The 14,636-nt window shown below is 52.9% G+C and overlaps 1 protein-coding gene across 7 annotated transcripts in view; it reads right to left on the reverse strand.

Annotated features, from left to right (window-relative positions):
• Window positions 1-456: 456 nt before the first annotated feature.
• The window catches only part of ANKS1B (ankyrin repeat and sterile alpha motif domain containing 1B), an 806,451-nt gene continuing 792,271 nt past the window's right edge, over window positions 457-14,636 (reverse strand). For 4 of the 7 annotated variants that reach the window (XM_037068001.1, XM_037067999.1, XM_037067997.1 and 1 more), the window contains 2 exons: window positions 4,278-4,445; window positions 457-892 (listed from right to left, as the gene is read on the reverse strand). In XM_037068001.1, coding sequence (XP_036923896.1) covers window positions 782-892; window positions 4,278-4,445 — 279 coding nt within the window. In that variant the 3' untranslated portion in view covers window positions 457-781. Of the gene's footprint in view, window positions 909-4,277; window positions 4,446-14,636 lie in introns of all 7 variants that reach the window. The other 3 variants (XM_037068000.1, XM_037067998.1, XM_037067994.1) reach the window with 2 other exon arrangements.

The following is a 14,636-nucleotide window of genomic DNA, read 5'->3' on the forward strand; positions in this document are numbered from 1 at the left end:
TCCTCGTCACAGGAACAGTGGAAATGGAGTTATTTGAAATGAAACCAGAAACGTCCCTCACGACTAACCTAGTTTTCTTATCAATGCATTAATGAAACATTCTTTTAGTAAAAATATTTAATACAAGACACATTTTTTGTGCATAATAAATTCCTCTGTTTGAAATCATTTGTAAATTTTGAATCAGTCCATAGATGTAAAGGTTTTCTGTATCCGACAGAGTTGATTACATTTAAAAAATCCCCACAAAGATAGAAATCGGGAGGAAGGGTTTCCTGGCCACTGTGGGGTGGTTTTTGTCCTGTTGCATGGAACTCGACTCAGTGATAAAGGATTTGACAGATGCTGTGTGGGGGCGGCTCTGTTCTGATTCTACCTTTAAAACTGCTGACAGTGAAAAACCCACAGTTTTTATACTTTTCGGCAGTATTAGAGAACCCTTGTACCTTTTTTTTAAAGATGTTATCCCCAGCCACAGCAAAGCCAAGGTTGGGGCCAGGTCATTAGAAATACCCTGGGCGGAAGCAGGGAGGGGAGTCTGGAGTCAGCGAAAATCTCACCTCATGCCTTTCAGGGTTGAGGGCTGGAAAGTCTTGGTTGCGCTTTCTGTCGCTGCTGCAGAAAGAAAGTCCCCAGGAATGGCCAGTGGCCTGTCGCCTACAACAAGGCCACCCAAACAGCAGTCTTCCTCCTGGGCTGGGTGGAAACGGAGGCGGGAAGGAAGGCCTGCTCCGGACTGCTCGGCGTGCAAGGCACCACGAGGGCGGGAGGGCGGTGCGTATCAGAAAATCGTGGTCTCATACTTGGTGTTAATTCCCCTCTTGGCTTCTTGTCCTGGCTCCACGATCCACGGCAGATTGGCCAGAGTCTTTTGCTCAGATGGGTCGATCTGCTTTAAGAGAGAAAGGCTAATGCCTGTTATGTGGTACCTGTACGGGGTGTGGGCATGCAACCTACGCTGCTCAGAGACTGACACGCCGCCCTGGCCGGACTTCAGGGATGCTGGTTGTGAGAATCGTTTATTTGTTCTTTTGACCACATTTATTGCGTATGGACCTGCAGAAGGGGCAGTGAATGAGACACAGCGCTTGCTCTTGAAGGCACGTGGATAGGGAGCAGACACAAACATTTGGATATGAGAAGTGAGATGGGAGGGGGAGGGGGGTGTGCAGGAAAGCCACGGACCCCACGTCAGGGAGCCAGGGGGACTTCCAGGAGGCGGTGGGCCAGGTGATGAAACTCCCTGTGTCTCAGGCCTCCAATGGTTTCCATCCCAGAATAAATCCAAAGTCCTCAAGGTGACCTAGGATGGGCCTGCCTGCCTCTCTTCGCTGCAGTCACACCGGCCCCTCTGCTGTCCTTGAGCACACAGCCCACACCTGGGGCCCCTGCTCAATTCGTCTGCTCTGAGGGACGCTCTTGTCCCAGACCCCCGCATACTCTGTGCCCTAGTGTCCTTCGGGTGCTGGCTCAGACAGCACCTCCTGCCTGTGTGCCGTGCAAAACAGTGCCCCAGCTTTCCTGCTCTCCTCTCACTGTTCTGTATAATCTGTATGCCACGCACACCATTTGTTTATTTGTTCATTCTTTGCTACAAGGTGTGCTCGCAAAGGCAGTGCTTTGTCTGTCTGTTCACCGAACTTCAGAAAGTTCCTGGCAACCCAGTAACTGATAGGCACATGGTGAATACTTGTTGACTAGGCAGCATTCCAAGAATGCAGTGGTGTCTGAACGGAGAGCTGAAGGGAAGCGAGAGTGTGCTGGTGAAGGGGGGCCAGGGGCGACAGTGAGTGTGAAGTCCCTGAGGGGAGGGACAGTGGCCCATTTAGGGCTCATAATCAGTTCAGAGGGGAGGAGAGACGAGGTGAGCCAGGCTCTGGCAGGCTGAGCCTTGAACCTAATTGAGCTGAGCTATGGAGTGGTTAAGCTCTTCCTGCCCCTGTGCACACAAAGCCAGACCTCAGGAAGGCCTGGGTGCATTCTCATCCAACCGGTGCCTCATCCTTGGGTGTTCCCATGTCTGCCTTGGCCCCAGTCCCCAGGAACACTGGGCAAGGGGGCAGAGAGAGGCCTCCCCCATCTCTCTTGCACAGTGAGTTTGGAACCTTCCAGAGGGCTGTGAGATCCATGCCCATCAGCTAACCTCCAACATGGCTTGGTTGTATCGCCATAAGGCTGCAGGGAGCATTTCACGGATTTTCAGGAATCACAAGTATTTCTCAGCAATAAGCAATGGGAACCGGGGGAATGGAATGCAGACACCAGTCGAGGGGACAGGGTCTGTGGCAGATCAGTGTCCTTATTCTCTGCGTGTTCTCCCATTTCTCACTGAGGCCTCTTAGATTACTTTCTATGAGCTTCTCCAGTGGGGGACCCTCAGCGCCCGACCCTCAGCGCCCTCCGGCAGAGCCTGTGGGACCAGAGTGATGTGAGACAGGCACCTGCCGTGAACAGATTCCCCCAGCCCCCCCGAGAATAAATACAACTGTCTAAGAGAAATCACAAAAGGATTCTGGAAATTCCTGGAGAGTTAACTCATATTTTTTGTAGGGGAAGACAGACAATAAATCTCCACTTATAATGCACAGAATTAAAAGCAGGTGATATGCTTGAGTGCAACGAGCGTGGCCCAGAAAAAGCCTCTTCCTGTGGCTGAGACCTGAATGGCAGAGTTGGCCATGTGGAAACCAGGGGACACTGTGCCAGGTGGTGGGGACAGGTGGGACAAAGGCCCCAGGCAGGAGCAAGATGTGTCTTTCAGGAACAGGAGGCCTGAGTGTCAAGGAGAAGTGTGGTGGGGGAGCAGGCTTTAGGCAGTGGGCCGTGATCTGGTCTGTGTTGAGAAGATGCCCCAGGGTGCTATGAGGAGGAAGGGAGGCTGCTAGGAGGTACACTTCCGTGGTTTTGGAGAGCAGGGGTGCCAGAACCTTCCCTGGGTGAGAAGAGTGACGGAGGGAAGGAGAGGGGTGGACAGATCCCAGGTTTGTTCCAGAGGCCGAGTGGACAGAAGCTGCTCATGGGTGGGATGCAGGGCCTGGGGGGAGCCAGGAATCAGGGACAACTTCTAGATTTATGTTGAGAACATGGTGAATGGTTGTGTTGTTTACTGAGCTGGGAAAGATGGAGAGGGAGAAACAGCTGTGAGGGGCAAACCAGCGATTCTGTTCTGGACACATTATGTTTCTGGTGTCAGTTAAACACCAAAGGTGAAGTCTGTGCGTGCAAGTGTGGGTTCTGGGAGTGTGTCGGGACTGGGAGTGGGAGCTGGGTATGGGCTGGGTCGGGGCACCAGGGCCGCAGAGCGTGGGGTTTGAGGGAAAGATTTTCAGGGGCCACTCGGTAACTGTGGCTCAGCCATGAGGGACAAGCATGGAGTGAATGGCTGAGGTGGGTGGGGCGAAGATTCTAGAAGTAAGCCAAGCTGGCAAGGGATACAGAGGCCAGGCACTACGGGGACCGTCCAACGAATGGTGAAGTTGCCAAGGATGGTGACAGGAGTCAAGGCCAAAAAGAAGTAAGTCAACAAGGAGCCATGAGGTCACCAACATTAAAAACGCCGGGGTTGGTGGGAGGAGGAGAGACTTACAGATGGAAGGATAGGCCTGCCTGCCCGAGTCCCAGCGTTTCTGGGATGCCAGACGGCAGGCAGCCGGAGCAGGTGCCGCTGGGGAACATTCCAGCTTCTGGGTGTTGCTACTACCAGAGGAGGCCGCTCTGAAGTCATGGAAGTCTGCTAAGACAGGATGTCTGCAGAGCTGGTGGGAGGGCAGGGGAGGAAGTTCCTGGAGGAAGGCAGACGACGGGGCGGAGGGGCTTTGGAAGAGTCACTGCTCTGCAGGAAGCCTCGGCTGGGACCCGGGACCCGGGACCGCCTGTGGCCTGTGCGTCTCGCTTCCCCTTCGGGTACCCCTGTGGGTACCGTCACCTTCTCCGTGAACCTCTGTCAATCTCTGTGGGCCAGGGTCTTGCCAGAGGCTCTGCCCCCAAAGCTGGGACCTTGGGGGGTCCTTCACCAAGGACAGCAGCAGTGCCCAGGCCCCCTCAGAGGGCCAGCCACAGGAGACAAGAAATGGAATTGTCATGGGAGCCTCCAGGTTCAGGCACATGGTTTTCTGTGCTCTTCAGGAACTGGGTGGGGTGGATGACAGACACAAGCCGGGAGGAAGCCAAGGACAAGATGAAGAAGAGCAGCCCCCACACCCCGCAAGGGCCCGGGTCGGCGGCAGCCCTCTTTCCCCCCGCTCAAGGCTTTCCCAACAACTGTGTCTTCTACTTACCACTGACTTGCGAATGCTAACGCGGGGCTTGGGGATGGGCTTGGAGGGTTTGTTTTCAAAGCTCTCGGGAAGTGTGGAGGAATGCCCCCCTTTCCTGGCTTGTAGTGCCAGCTGGTAAGCGACTTCAAATGCCTGTCCCAGTGTCAGGATGATTTCATAGGCTAGATTCTGCAAGAGAAACGAGAAGGCATTCACTAGGGCGCCCTGTGGATCAAAAGGGTCCAGTGGCTGAGGAACCCGTGGGGGGTGAACCAGCAAGGACCTTGAACTACTCCACCTGTCGGAGCAGTGAGTCCATGGAAGGCAGAGAGGAAGGGGAGACACTCAAGGTCTAACTCAGGGTCTGGAGGAGTCATTAGTCACTGAGGTGGCATGCTTGCTCGCAGCGGAGCTGGGGAGCCTGCATCACACCCCACCCCGAGGGGAGCAGGGCCCCCTGCCCCCCAGCCGTGAGAGCGCCTCAGCAGCATTTGCACGTGTGACAAGGCCACACACGCCAGTGGGAGGTGTTCCTCAGAAGTTTGAGTCTTTTTACCTCAAACATCTGTGATTCAACGAACATTGCTGAAACACAATCAAAATCTAATTTAGGCGGAGGGGAGAGGCATTAGTCATGCTGGCGTGGCGTCTCCTAGTTGCAGCAGCAAGCAAGCAAGCAAACAGAGCCAATTATCCATCTATTTCTTGAGGCATTTGCTCTCCTGGTGGGTCCACTCCATATTTTATCATCAAATCAGCAAGAGGCAGGAGATTCTGTGTGCCAAGCCGTGCCTGGGAGAAAGGTTCTTTTCTTCAGACCTTCAATCACTCCCCTCAGGATGACTTCCAGTTTCCCTCTTCTCCAGATACACACCTTCAATTTCTGCCTTCTCTTCTGAGAAGAGCTGCACGCTGTCCTCTCTCACTGAGAAAACATGACATTGACCCCAAGGAGGCAGGGTCTCCCCAACACCCCCGAGGTCCCGGCACACTCAGAGTGGGTGCCTGTCATTGAGAGCAGGCGTGGTCTGTCCCCAGTTTTCTTTCTGTTCAGTGTCCCTGGACTCCGTCCACTGAATGATTATTCGAAACCACAGAATGATTATTCTGCAGGCTGTGCCCCTGGCCTGCCGTCCCACCCACCTCAATCAAGCCCACGGAATAGCTTGGCTGCCCCGATTCTCGTGAGAATGGTGTGGACTGATCCCACTTGATGAAGACAGAGTGGGAGGGGCGGGCAGACACTCAGAGGCCGAGTGGAAGGGCCCATGGGATTCTGGATTGACCGGATCTCTAGTCAGTGCCAGACGGACATGGTCTGAGACCCAACAGGGACAACGCCTTTGACGTGGGACTCGGTTTGAAGAGGATGTATCTTCTCCTTTGAGCTCCTTGTTGGGAAATGGTGGCCCCACACGACAGGCGAGGGTTTCTTGGAGACACCGCACCTTGCACAGCCAGCCAGGCACTTCTTCCTGCAATGAACACTGGGCCGGTGTTTGCCTCTTGGGATGAGTCAGACCGGTAAATTGGTAAGGCACCAACAACCGAGAGCGGGGAACGGCTGGCAGACGGCTCTGGCCATCACTGCACCGGGGTGGGGGTGGGCAGAGCCCCCCGACTGCCTACCCTCACACTCATGCCATCGTCAGCTCTGAGCCATGGGTCCCCTCTGGAAGGCAGACATGGGGCTTCTGGCTTGTGCAGTCTCCATGGGAAGTCACGGCTGTTGGTCGTGGTCGCCTGCCATGGAGGTAGTTGGCGTCCATCTGTCAGGGATACGTAGCAGGCTCTCTGGCGGGGACACAACCAGACTAAGGGGCAGACGGCAGGTTCAGTGATTCTACACCGCGCAGCTTTTTGGTGCTGGAACAGGGAGGGGGCTTAATGAGTGTGAATTCCTGTATCATGCACCTGAAAACAAGTTCCTCGGTGAGATTTACTTAAAGCTCGCGTGTCTGCAAATGAAAAGTCGAAGACGCTCGCTCATTTGAGCAAGTGAGATTTTTCACATGACTATTGTGGGAAGCATAAAGGATGTGAAAGGTACCGGGCGAGAAGCTCCGCCCCTCGGTCTGCAGTGAGGGCGGGGTCAGGAAACCACTGGGAGGCGGCAGCAGACTGTGGGACTGCGGCTGCCTTCCCAGTGGCCTCTCCCGGTCTGGCCTTCCTCCTCCTTGACGTCTTCCTGCCTGTTTTATTTTAGAAAGCTTCACGGAATTCTTTTATGGTTATGGAGAGTAAAGAACGGGACATTGTTATCTCCCCTACATGCTGTCACCTCACTGTTTGAGGTGTCGATGCTGGATGTCAGGGAGGCCCACGGACACGAGACACAGGAGCCGCTGGCTGTGTGCTCAGTGCTGTGCCACCAACACCAGGGCCCCAAGGGACACACGCCGGTCAGATGGGACCCAGGACACCGTCGGACCTGGGAGGAAGGGTCACTTTTCCTGCTTCTCCTTAGTAACAGCCCCACTTTTTCAAACGGGGAGAGAGTTGTTATCTCTAATGTAACGAAGACAAATATCAGAGGCTCAGGGGACAAGTCCTTACTTCCTCCTTTGAGCCAGGCTTGCCGACCCCAGCGATGCTGGCTGGCACAGACCAGCCCAATGAGGCCGCTGAAAAAACCCGAGGGCCCAACTAGTCCCTGCTTTCATACAGCATCCTTGCCACTGTGGGGAGGCTGGAGCCTGAGACTGTGCCTGGCACAATACAGGCACCGAGTAGACGCGTGCTGAACAAATGACAAACTGGAGTAATAGCGCTACTAAGTTACTGCTATCGGTAGTGCACTGAATTTCTCTTTTCAAATCCTCACCTGAGGATGTTTATTGATGAAAGAGACTGTGAGAGACAAACACTGATCAGTTGCCCCCCGTCTGCACCCTGACTGAAGTTTGAACCTGCAACCATTTGGTGTAAAGGATGATAACTCGAGTAAACTGAGTCACCTGGTCAGGGCCTAAATTCACCTCATTTACGTCTTAACCATAACCATCGGCAGCAGAATATCATTATCCAAATTTTGTAGATAAGGAACTCGAGGCTCAGAGAGGTTGAGTAACTTGCCTGACATCACAGAGCTGGAAAGTTACCGAGCTGTCCCCGTGTGTAGCCTGTCTCCAAGAACATGGCCGCCATGTTCCCCGGGGAGGGGGCGAATCTGCTGCTCCACCTCCGGAATCCGGCTTGGTTTTACCGTCTTCCTGACAGCAGAATGGGGCAGAAATGCCTTGCTGGGGCCTCCGGGATCAGATGGCAGGGAGTCCTGCAGCTCCCATCTGGGCCTCTGGGAACATTTATTCCGAGGGCAGCTAGCCCTCAATCGAAAGTCTGGCCACCCTGAGACCACCCTGTGCCCAAGTTGGCCACGGGGGCGGCTGCCTGGGGAGCAACAGCAGCCAGCCTGGCCCAGACTCCTGATATGGAGGGGAGGAGTCACCCTGGACTTTCGAGCTCCGGGAGACTCCACCCGGAGTGGATCTGTGGCTTAGACCGACGGCAGCAGGTGAGCTGTCCCAGCACCCGCAGCCATCTGACCCACCCCAGCAGAGGCCCTGGCCTTGCTGGGCAGAGGAGAGCAGACCGCCGCATTCTGCCCAAGTTCCTGACTCAGAGCTATAAAGATAATAAAATGGGTGTTGTTTTACACCACCGAGTGTGGGTGGTTTGTAAAGTACCTGGACACCGTGGGATCTTAAAGAAGTCTGGCTGCACCCTTGTTCAGGCTGCAGGAGCTGGGACGAACTGGTGCAGTCCCAGGAGGCCAACCCTGGAGCTGCCTGGCAGCCCTGGCCGTGGGGAAGCGGCTGCATCCCGGTCGCAGGCCACAGGAGCACTAAGGGGCCCTTCACACAGGCCATCTCAAGCCACGGCGCTGGAATGTCCTCTTCAGGTGGCACCATGGGACTCTCGCGTCCAGTTACTGCCTCGGGTGTAAATTCAAACTCGCTGACCTCACCTCTCAAACGCTGAGATGCACTCGACCTTGGCCCCTTCGGTCCCTCCTTGCTTACTGGGAAATTCCTGCCTTGGCCTTTCCAGCAAGAGGCTCAGAATTTCTAGAATCACACTCATTATGGCAAGAAGCCTTGAGTAGTTTCCACCTTACATGGACCCCCTCCCCCCAATGAAAGAAGGTGGCCCAAGGGTGTGGCAGTCGGTGCGTGGGTGTTGGTGCAGGTGTGGGGGGTGATGACTGGGAAGAGCATCCTCTGTTTTACATTAACACGGGGGTAACAGCATATGCAGCACCTTCCTTACTGGCCTGTTCTGAGAATCGCTCAGAATAACAGCCCAAGGCCAGTACTGCCGACATTTATTATTTACCCAGTGCCCCGTAAGGACTCTCTTTTAGTCCCGGCAACAGCCTGTGCCCGGGGCTATTATTATTCCTGGTTTGCCCGTGAGGCAGTAACTTGCTCGTGAAGCCAGCACCTGGCTGTGCTGGAACACCTGGGGCTCAGGTGTTCCGAGGGGCTGTACTCTCGGCAGCTCCACCTTAGAGCCATACTTAAGATGCAAGACTTCTGCAAACTGTTAAAAAACAAACACCTGAAAAACACTGACTGCAGAAGCTCCTGGGTGATGGATGGATCTTGCTGGGGGTGAGGTGGCCTTGGTCGCATGTCAGGACTATAGGACAGGCAGCCTCCAGGCCACGGCTGCCCTTGCTGACTTGACCTGAACCATCAACACAGAGATTCTCCCCCCCTGGTGACCTGTCAGTGACATGAGGATGACGAGAGGGAGGCAAGCCACACTCCCTCTCCAGCACTGGCTCTCTGGGGTAGAGGCAGGAAGTCACAGTTGCCCTGGAAGCCCCGACTCTCCCTCCCCCCACCAGGAGTTTTAATCGGCCGGGGAGCCTATTTAAGGATAGATCTTGATTGTAATCCAGGGAGGCAACCTTGTTTTTGTGATGCCAACTGGAGACTTGTGTAGGCAGCTGTTTTTACTGTGGGCCCATTAGCGGCAGCGGGTGCTGCACCGACCATCACCACGCCGTGGGCTGAGCTCCTTCCAGGCGTCAGGGGCTGATCCCTGGTGCCCGGCCTGCGGGGAGTGTCCAGGAAGTGCCCCCTGAATGGTGAGGGGCAGGGAGGCTCCTGGAGAGACAGAGGGGTGTTCGCGTTGCCCTCCCGCGTCCCACTCACAGGCTGTCCCCGGCACACTCACCAGCGCGGTATTAGAAAGACTGCAGCACAGTTTGTGGGAAATCTGTCCCCTGGGGAAAGCGCTGCCCACTAGGCAATTAATCTGTATTAACCAGCACATCACTAGGATTTTTCTGTGTGGGAAACTCCTGGTCTGAAAATCTTTTTGGCCCAAGGGTTCAATGGCACATTTGCAAGAATATTCATTACAGTGTTTAAAATTTTCATTAATATGGGACTGATTAGGTACTCTACACAGAGACCCGTGGTGGAACACTGAGCAGCCTTTTAAAATGAAAATTGAGTCATCTAAAAAACTAGTTATAAGAAAAGAAGATCAAGGAAAAACTAGTCAGAGGACTAAGTAAAAATGCACGTATATACACAGACATAGGTGGTTTCTGACTGTGTGCATAGGAAACACCACAAATATTATATATCAGAATGTTGCCAGTGGTCATCACTGTGTGTGGGAGCACACACAGTGGATGATTTTTCTCTTTTTATCCTTCTTTGGATGCTTTGAACTTTCTTCAAATGAAGATGGGTAATTTTACAATCTGAAAAATAAGCCCTTTCCATTTTGATCATTAAAAACAGGAGAAAAATCTTCCAGCTCCAAAGAATCCTATTCGTTCTTTATTTGCCACCTCAGGGTTCGCAGTGCCTCCTCCTCCTTTGGTGGAGAAGGCCAGGACCTGCTTCCTGGGCAAGCTCCGCGCCCACTTCGCAGGGTTGCCGTGGCTCACCTCCCTGCGCCAGCGGGCTGGCCACTCGTTTGGCCAGGAATCTTGTTTAGACACTTCAGTTTTCACATTGGATATCAAGTCTAACACTTGCTCATCTGAATTGGAGAACACCCAACTCCTCCTTCAACCTGGGACCCAACACCTCTACCCCAGGTGCTGAGCCACAGGTCGACCCCTCTCCCGTACGATGTCTCCCAAGCCCGGATGGAGAAAGCTGTCTGTGGACAGTGACGTATGGGCATGCAGTCAGTCCACCCTTGTAGCTGTGTTAGGTTTGATCTCTGCACCAAGCCAGACCCCCTGTGAACTTGAACCCATTCTATCTCCTCTCAGAGGGACAATGAAGCGGTAGTTGCGGCAATGACCACATGGCACCGCCCGCTACACCCAAGGGCCATCTGAGTGCCTGATGTGATTAAACCTCAGACTTAGCAGAGGAGGAATTATCATCCCTGTTTCACACGTGAGAACCTCACCGTTCATGAGGTTGATTAACTTGGCCAAGTTCATTCACCCAGCTGGTAAGGGGCAGAGCCAGGATTCAAACCCAGATCTGACTTCAGATGAGCTGGTGTTTTGGGCCCCTGGGCTATGCTTTCAGAAATCTGCTGTTGTTCTGCCCCTCACCTTCACTGAAGGACCCTCCAAAGAACCACCTTGTGTTTGGGACACACACTGTATGAATTCTGGGTAAGACACTATCATACGATAACCCCTCATGGGGACCCAGGTCAAAATGTTCTCATCTCACTGAAGTGGGTTTTTTTTTTTTTTTTGAGAGGACACAGTATACTCAACAACAAAATATCCAGCATGGGTAATGACTGTATTTCCCTACTGGCTGTGACCTTCAGGAAGCGGAGAGCCAAATTTGTGGCTCAGCTTTAATGAGGATATAGAACTCTGCAGTCTGCATGTTGACATTGAAATTTTTCCCTTGGCGTTGATCTTCCTTTTAGTCTATATTTTTCCCTAATTAAGATCTGTGCATCTCTCTTTCTAGGCTGATCAAACCTACCGGTGCAGGCTGCCTAAACCCTTTATGGAGGGAGGCACGGCAGAAACAGCGCCCAGTTGTTCACATAAACATTTATTCGTGAGCTTACTTGCAGGGGTGTCCAACCTGTGGCCCAGGATTGGAACTCTGGGAATGCGGCCCAACGCAAAATCACAAATTTACTTAAAAAATTAGAGATTTTTTTTTGTGATTATGTGTCACAATGTATTTAAGGTGTGGCCCAAGACAACTCTTCTTTCAGTGTGGATCAGAGACGCCAAAAGGTTGGACGCCCCTCAGTGGCTGCGAAGGTACATCAGACATAATATCACCTGCTCTATATCACCTGCCCCCCCCTGCCCCGCCCCACAAGACAGGAAGTGAGCTGAGAGGGGAGGGGACTCCACAGGGGAAGAGGGCCTTGCAGGCCCAGGTTGGGAGGCTGCTGTTTACAGGTAGACGGCGGCAGACAGGTCAGAGCCGTCTACCTGTCGGCACTTCCACAAGATAAAAAATAATCCACCACCTCATTTTAGTGACCAGAATTCAAGGAACAAATACGTGTGTTCATTCCCCTGATTTGAGAAGCTCCAGGCCCAGGCCTGGCTATTCTCTGGGCTCTGGGGGTCAGCAGAGGCTACCCGGCCCACACCTGAGGAGGGCACAAACACAGGCATTCGAGGCAAGAGCTGTGCCCGTGCAGGGATGTGCTGGGCGTGGCGGAGAAACCAACTGCATCAGGAGGAGCCTCGGCGGTTCGCCACACCTGGCTTCCTGCCTGCGGCACCCATCACTGCCATGGAGGAGACGGCACGGAGAAGGAAGGGTCTGGTCCAGGGGTCCTTTCCACCCAGGGAGCTCCAGACTCTCTGACTGGGAGCTAATTGTCTGTTTTCCCCCAGCCAACTAGGGACTCAGTTTGGAGATGTGTGTGTAGTGGGTGCGTGTTAAAACAGCAGCGCATCCCACAAGGGCCAGGCTGCGGGGCCCAGCGATCCTCCAGCCAGGGCTCAGTGGTGCCAGCACCAAGGGTCTGGCCTCCATCTCGCGGAATGTCCTCAGTGCAACAATGCCCACCCCCCAGACTGTTCTAAACAGCCAAACATCTGGCCTATTATAAACTGGCTTTTGTTTTTAGCAGCATGCCCTTCTGCCACCTCTGACCTTTGCCCGGTCAGTTACTGCTCACCCTTGAAGACTCACCCGAGGCATTCGGTCTTCCAGGAGCCTTCCCTGCAGCCCAGTTCCCCATCCCCGGGGCTCAGTCGAGAGCCCCTCCTCAGGGGGCTCCACCGCACCTTGGGTTCAGCTCTGCTTACCACGCGGCATTTATGAGGATTTTCTCTTTATTGGTCCACCCTCCCCGCCAGTTGACTGAGCTCCTTGAGGGCTCTACTTTCATCTGACTTTGTCTCTCAAGGGCTTAGGTGCTCAATGAATGTTTGTTGGAGGAATTTAGGAAAGGAAGCTGCCTGATTGGTCCCTCAGATCAGAGGACTTGCACCTTAAGTATTAGATAAGGGTGGCTGGATGGCCAGAGTCCCCCCTTTCCTGCTGTCCCCTCTCCCGCAGGCAGGCAGACCAGGACGAGCAAATGTGGGCAACGGCGCTGCGGGGGGTGGGGGTGGGGGTTGAAGGCACAGGAGAATGTTTTTTGATTTGGGCCCTCTGAGAGGTCTGCAGAAAGAAGCCACATTTCTCTCTTGACTGTGTTTTGCTTATACTTTTTGTGTTTTAAGAGCTAGGGTAAGCTTCATCTATAACTTTCGTCACCCACGTCTTGAGGCAAAAATAACTGAGAAGATTCTGGGCATTGTCACAGAATTCATTGACATCTCCTTAGCTCTACCTATAGTTAGTTCTCTCAAGTGTGAGCCAGAAATTAATCTTGATCAATTACATCCATAGAAATAAACACTGCCCAATCACGGGTCTTCCACATTTAGACATACATACTAGGCGTTCTGCTAAGATGCCTGTCGGGTCCAGAGTAGACATGTCAACTGGCTGACATTCACACAGCTGCTTTTTCTTTCTTCTGTTCACATTTGAGATAGGCATCTTAAGGGCTAATTTAGGGCTAATTTCAGTTAACTAAAAGAATCATGGAATTAATATTTCCTCACAATGATAATAGCGGTACATGTAGAAAATTTTGAAAATAGACAAAGAAGAAAATAAAAAATTACCTATATAATTCTACTGCTGGGCCCGGGCTGGTGTGGTTCAGTGGATTGAGTGCTGGCCTGGGAACCAAAAGGTTGCCAGTTTGATTCCCAGTCAGGGCACATACAGGGGTTGCAGGCCAGGTCCCCAGTAGGGGGCGTGGGAGAGGCAACCACACACTGATGTTTCTCTTCCTCTCTCTTTTCTCTCCCCCCTCTTTAAAGTAAATAAATACAATCTTAAAAAAATAAAAATTTACTGCTGGGATAGGTACTGTGACGTTCTGGTGTATTTTCTTTTTATACTTGTATGCACACACAAATCCTATGTGCTATATGAATATTTATATGTGTGAATTTACAAACAAAATTAGAAACAGACTTTATGTGCAGTTTCACAAGTGGCTTTTTCACATGACAGCAAATCATGAGTGGTTTCTGCGTGCCATTAAATGCTCTGCAAAAACTGGATCTTCAGAGGCGGCAGGGCATCCCACCGTGCCCACTAAGGTTCACCCTCATGCCCCACACAGGGTACGTCTGTGCCCGGTGTCTCTGTGAAAGACTGGGAAAGGAAGTAGGTCCTGCTCACTAAACCACGACTTGCTTTTTTAAAAATATCAAATTCCAGGTTCCCCATGGAGGTCACCCACTTGTGCTCCATGGTCACCTGTCCTCGTGGACCCACACCCTCAGGGGGCTGGCTGGACAGCACCCGTCCTGGAGGCACTGGCTCTCGAGGGCTGGAGGGAAACATGACCTAACCAACCTAATCCTGTCCTTGGCAGGGACTTAGGGCAAGGATGGGCAGAGGAGAGGTTTGCTGGATTTCACCCTCTTGGGGCCCTTTAAAAGTAAAAGCTCCCTGTGGAAGCAACAGCCAGGCCTTTGCTCACGCGTGTTGCCTCGCAATGGGGCCCTCATCAACATCAACCCCCCTTTTGTAACCCTGTTGCTGAAACTCTTTCTCAAATGGACAGGTCCATTTCCTTGGCTTAGCAAACACAGTAAACACAAATGACTTTTTCTTGCGTTATTGCACATGCTTGTGTAATGCCATTCTGAAGGGACGAGCTCACCATTCCATAGGGAATTGATGAGGTGTCATGGCTCCAAACTAACCCCACGTTTGCGCAAACTAAATGCTCAGCTCCCAGCCCGAGTGCGCCTCCTCCGGGTGCCAGCACAGCTCCAGGTGGCACTCCGCCTGGCACTCGTCTGGGTGCCAGGTGCCAGCATAGCTTCGGAAGAGCACAGAAAACACTCTACTGCAACTATTGGTCACGTCCCCACTTCTCTCACTGAAC

The sequence above is a fragment of the Sturnira hondurensis genome, unplaced genomic scaffold (assembly GCF_014824575.4).
Source record: "Sturnira hondurensis isolate 20B ecotype Veracruz unplaced genomic scaffold, ASM1482457v3 Scaffold0017436, whole genome shotgun sequence".
In the NCBI taxonomy this organism is placed as follows: domain Eukaryota; kingdom Metazoa; phylum Chordata; class Mammalia; order Chiroptera; family Phyllostomidae; genus Sturnira; species Sturnira hondurensis.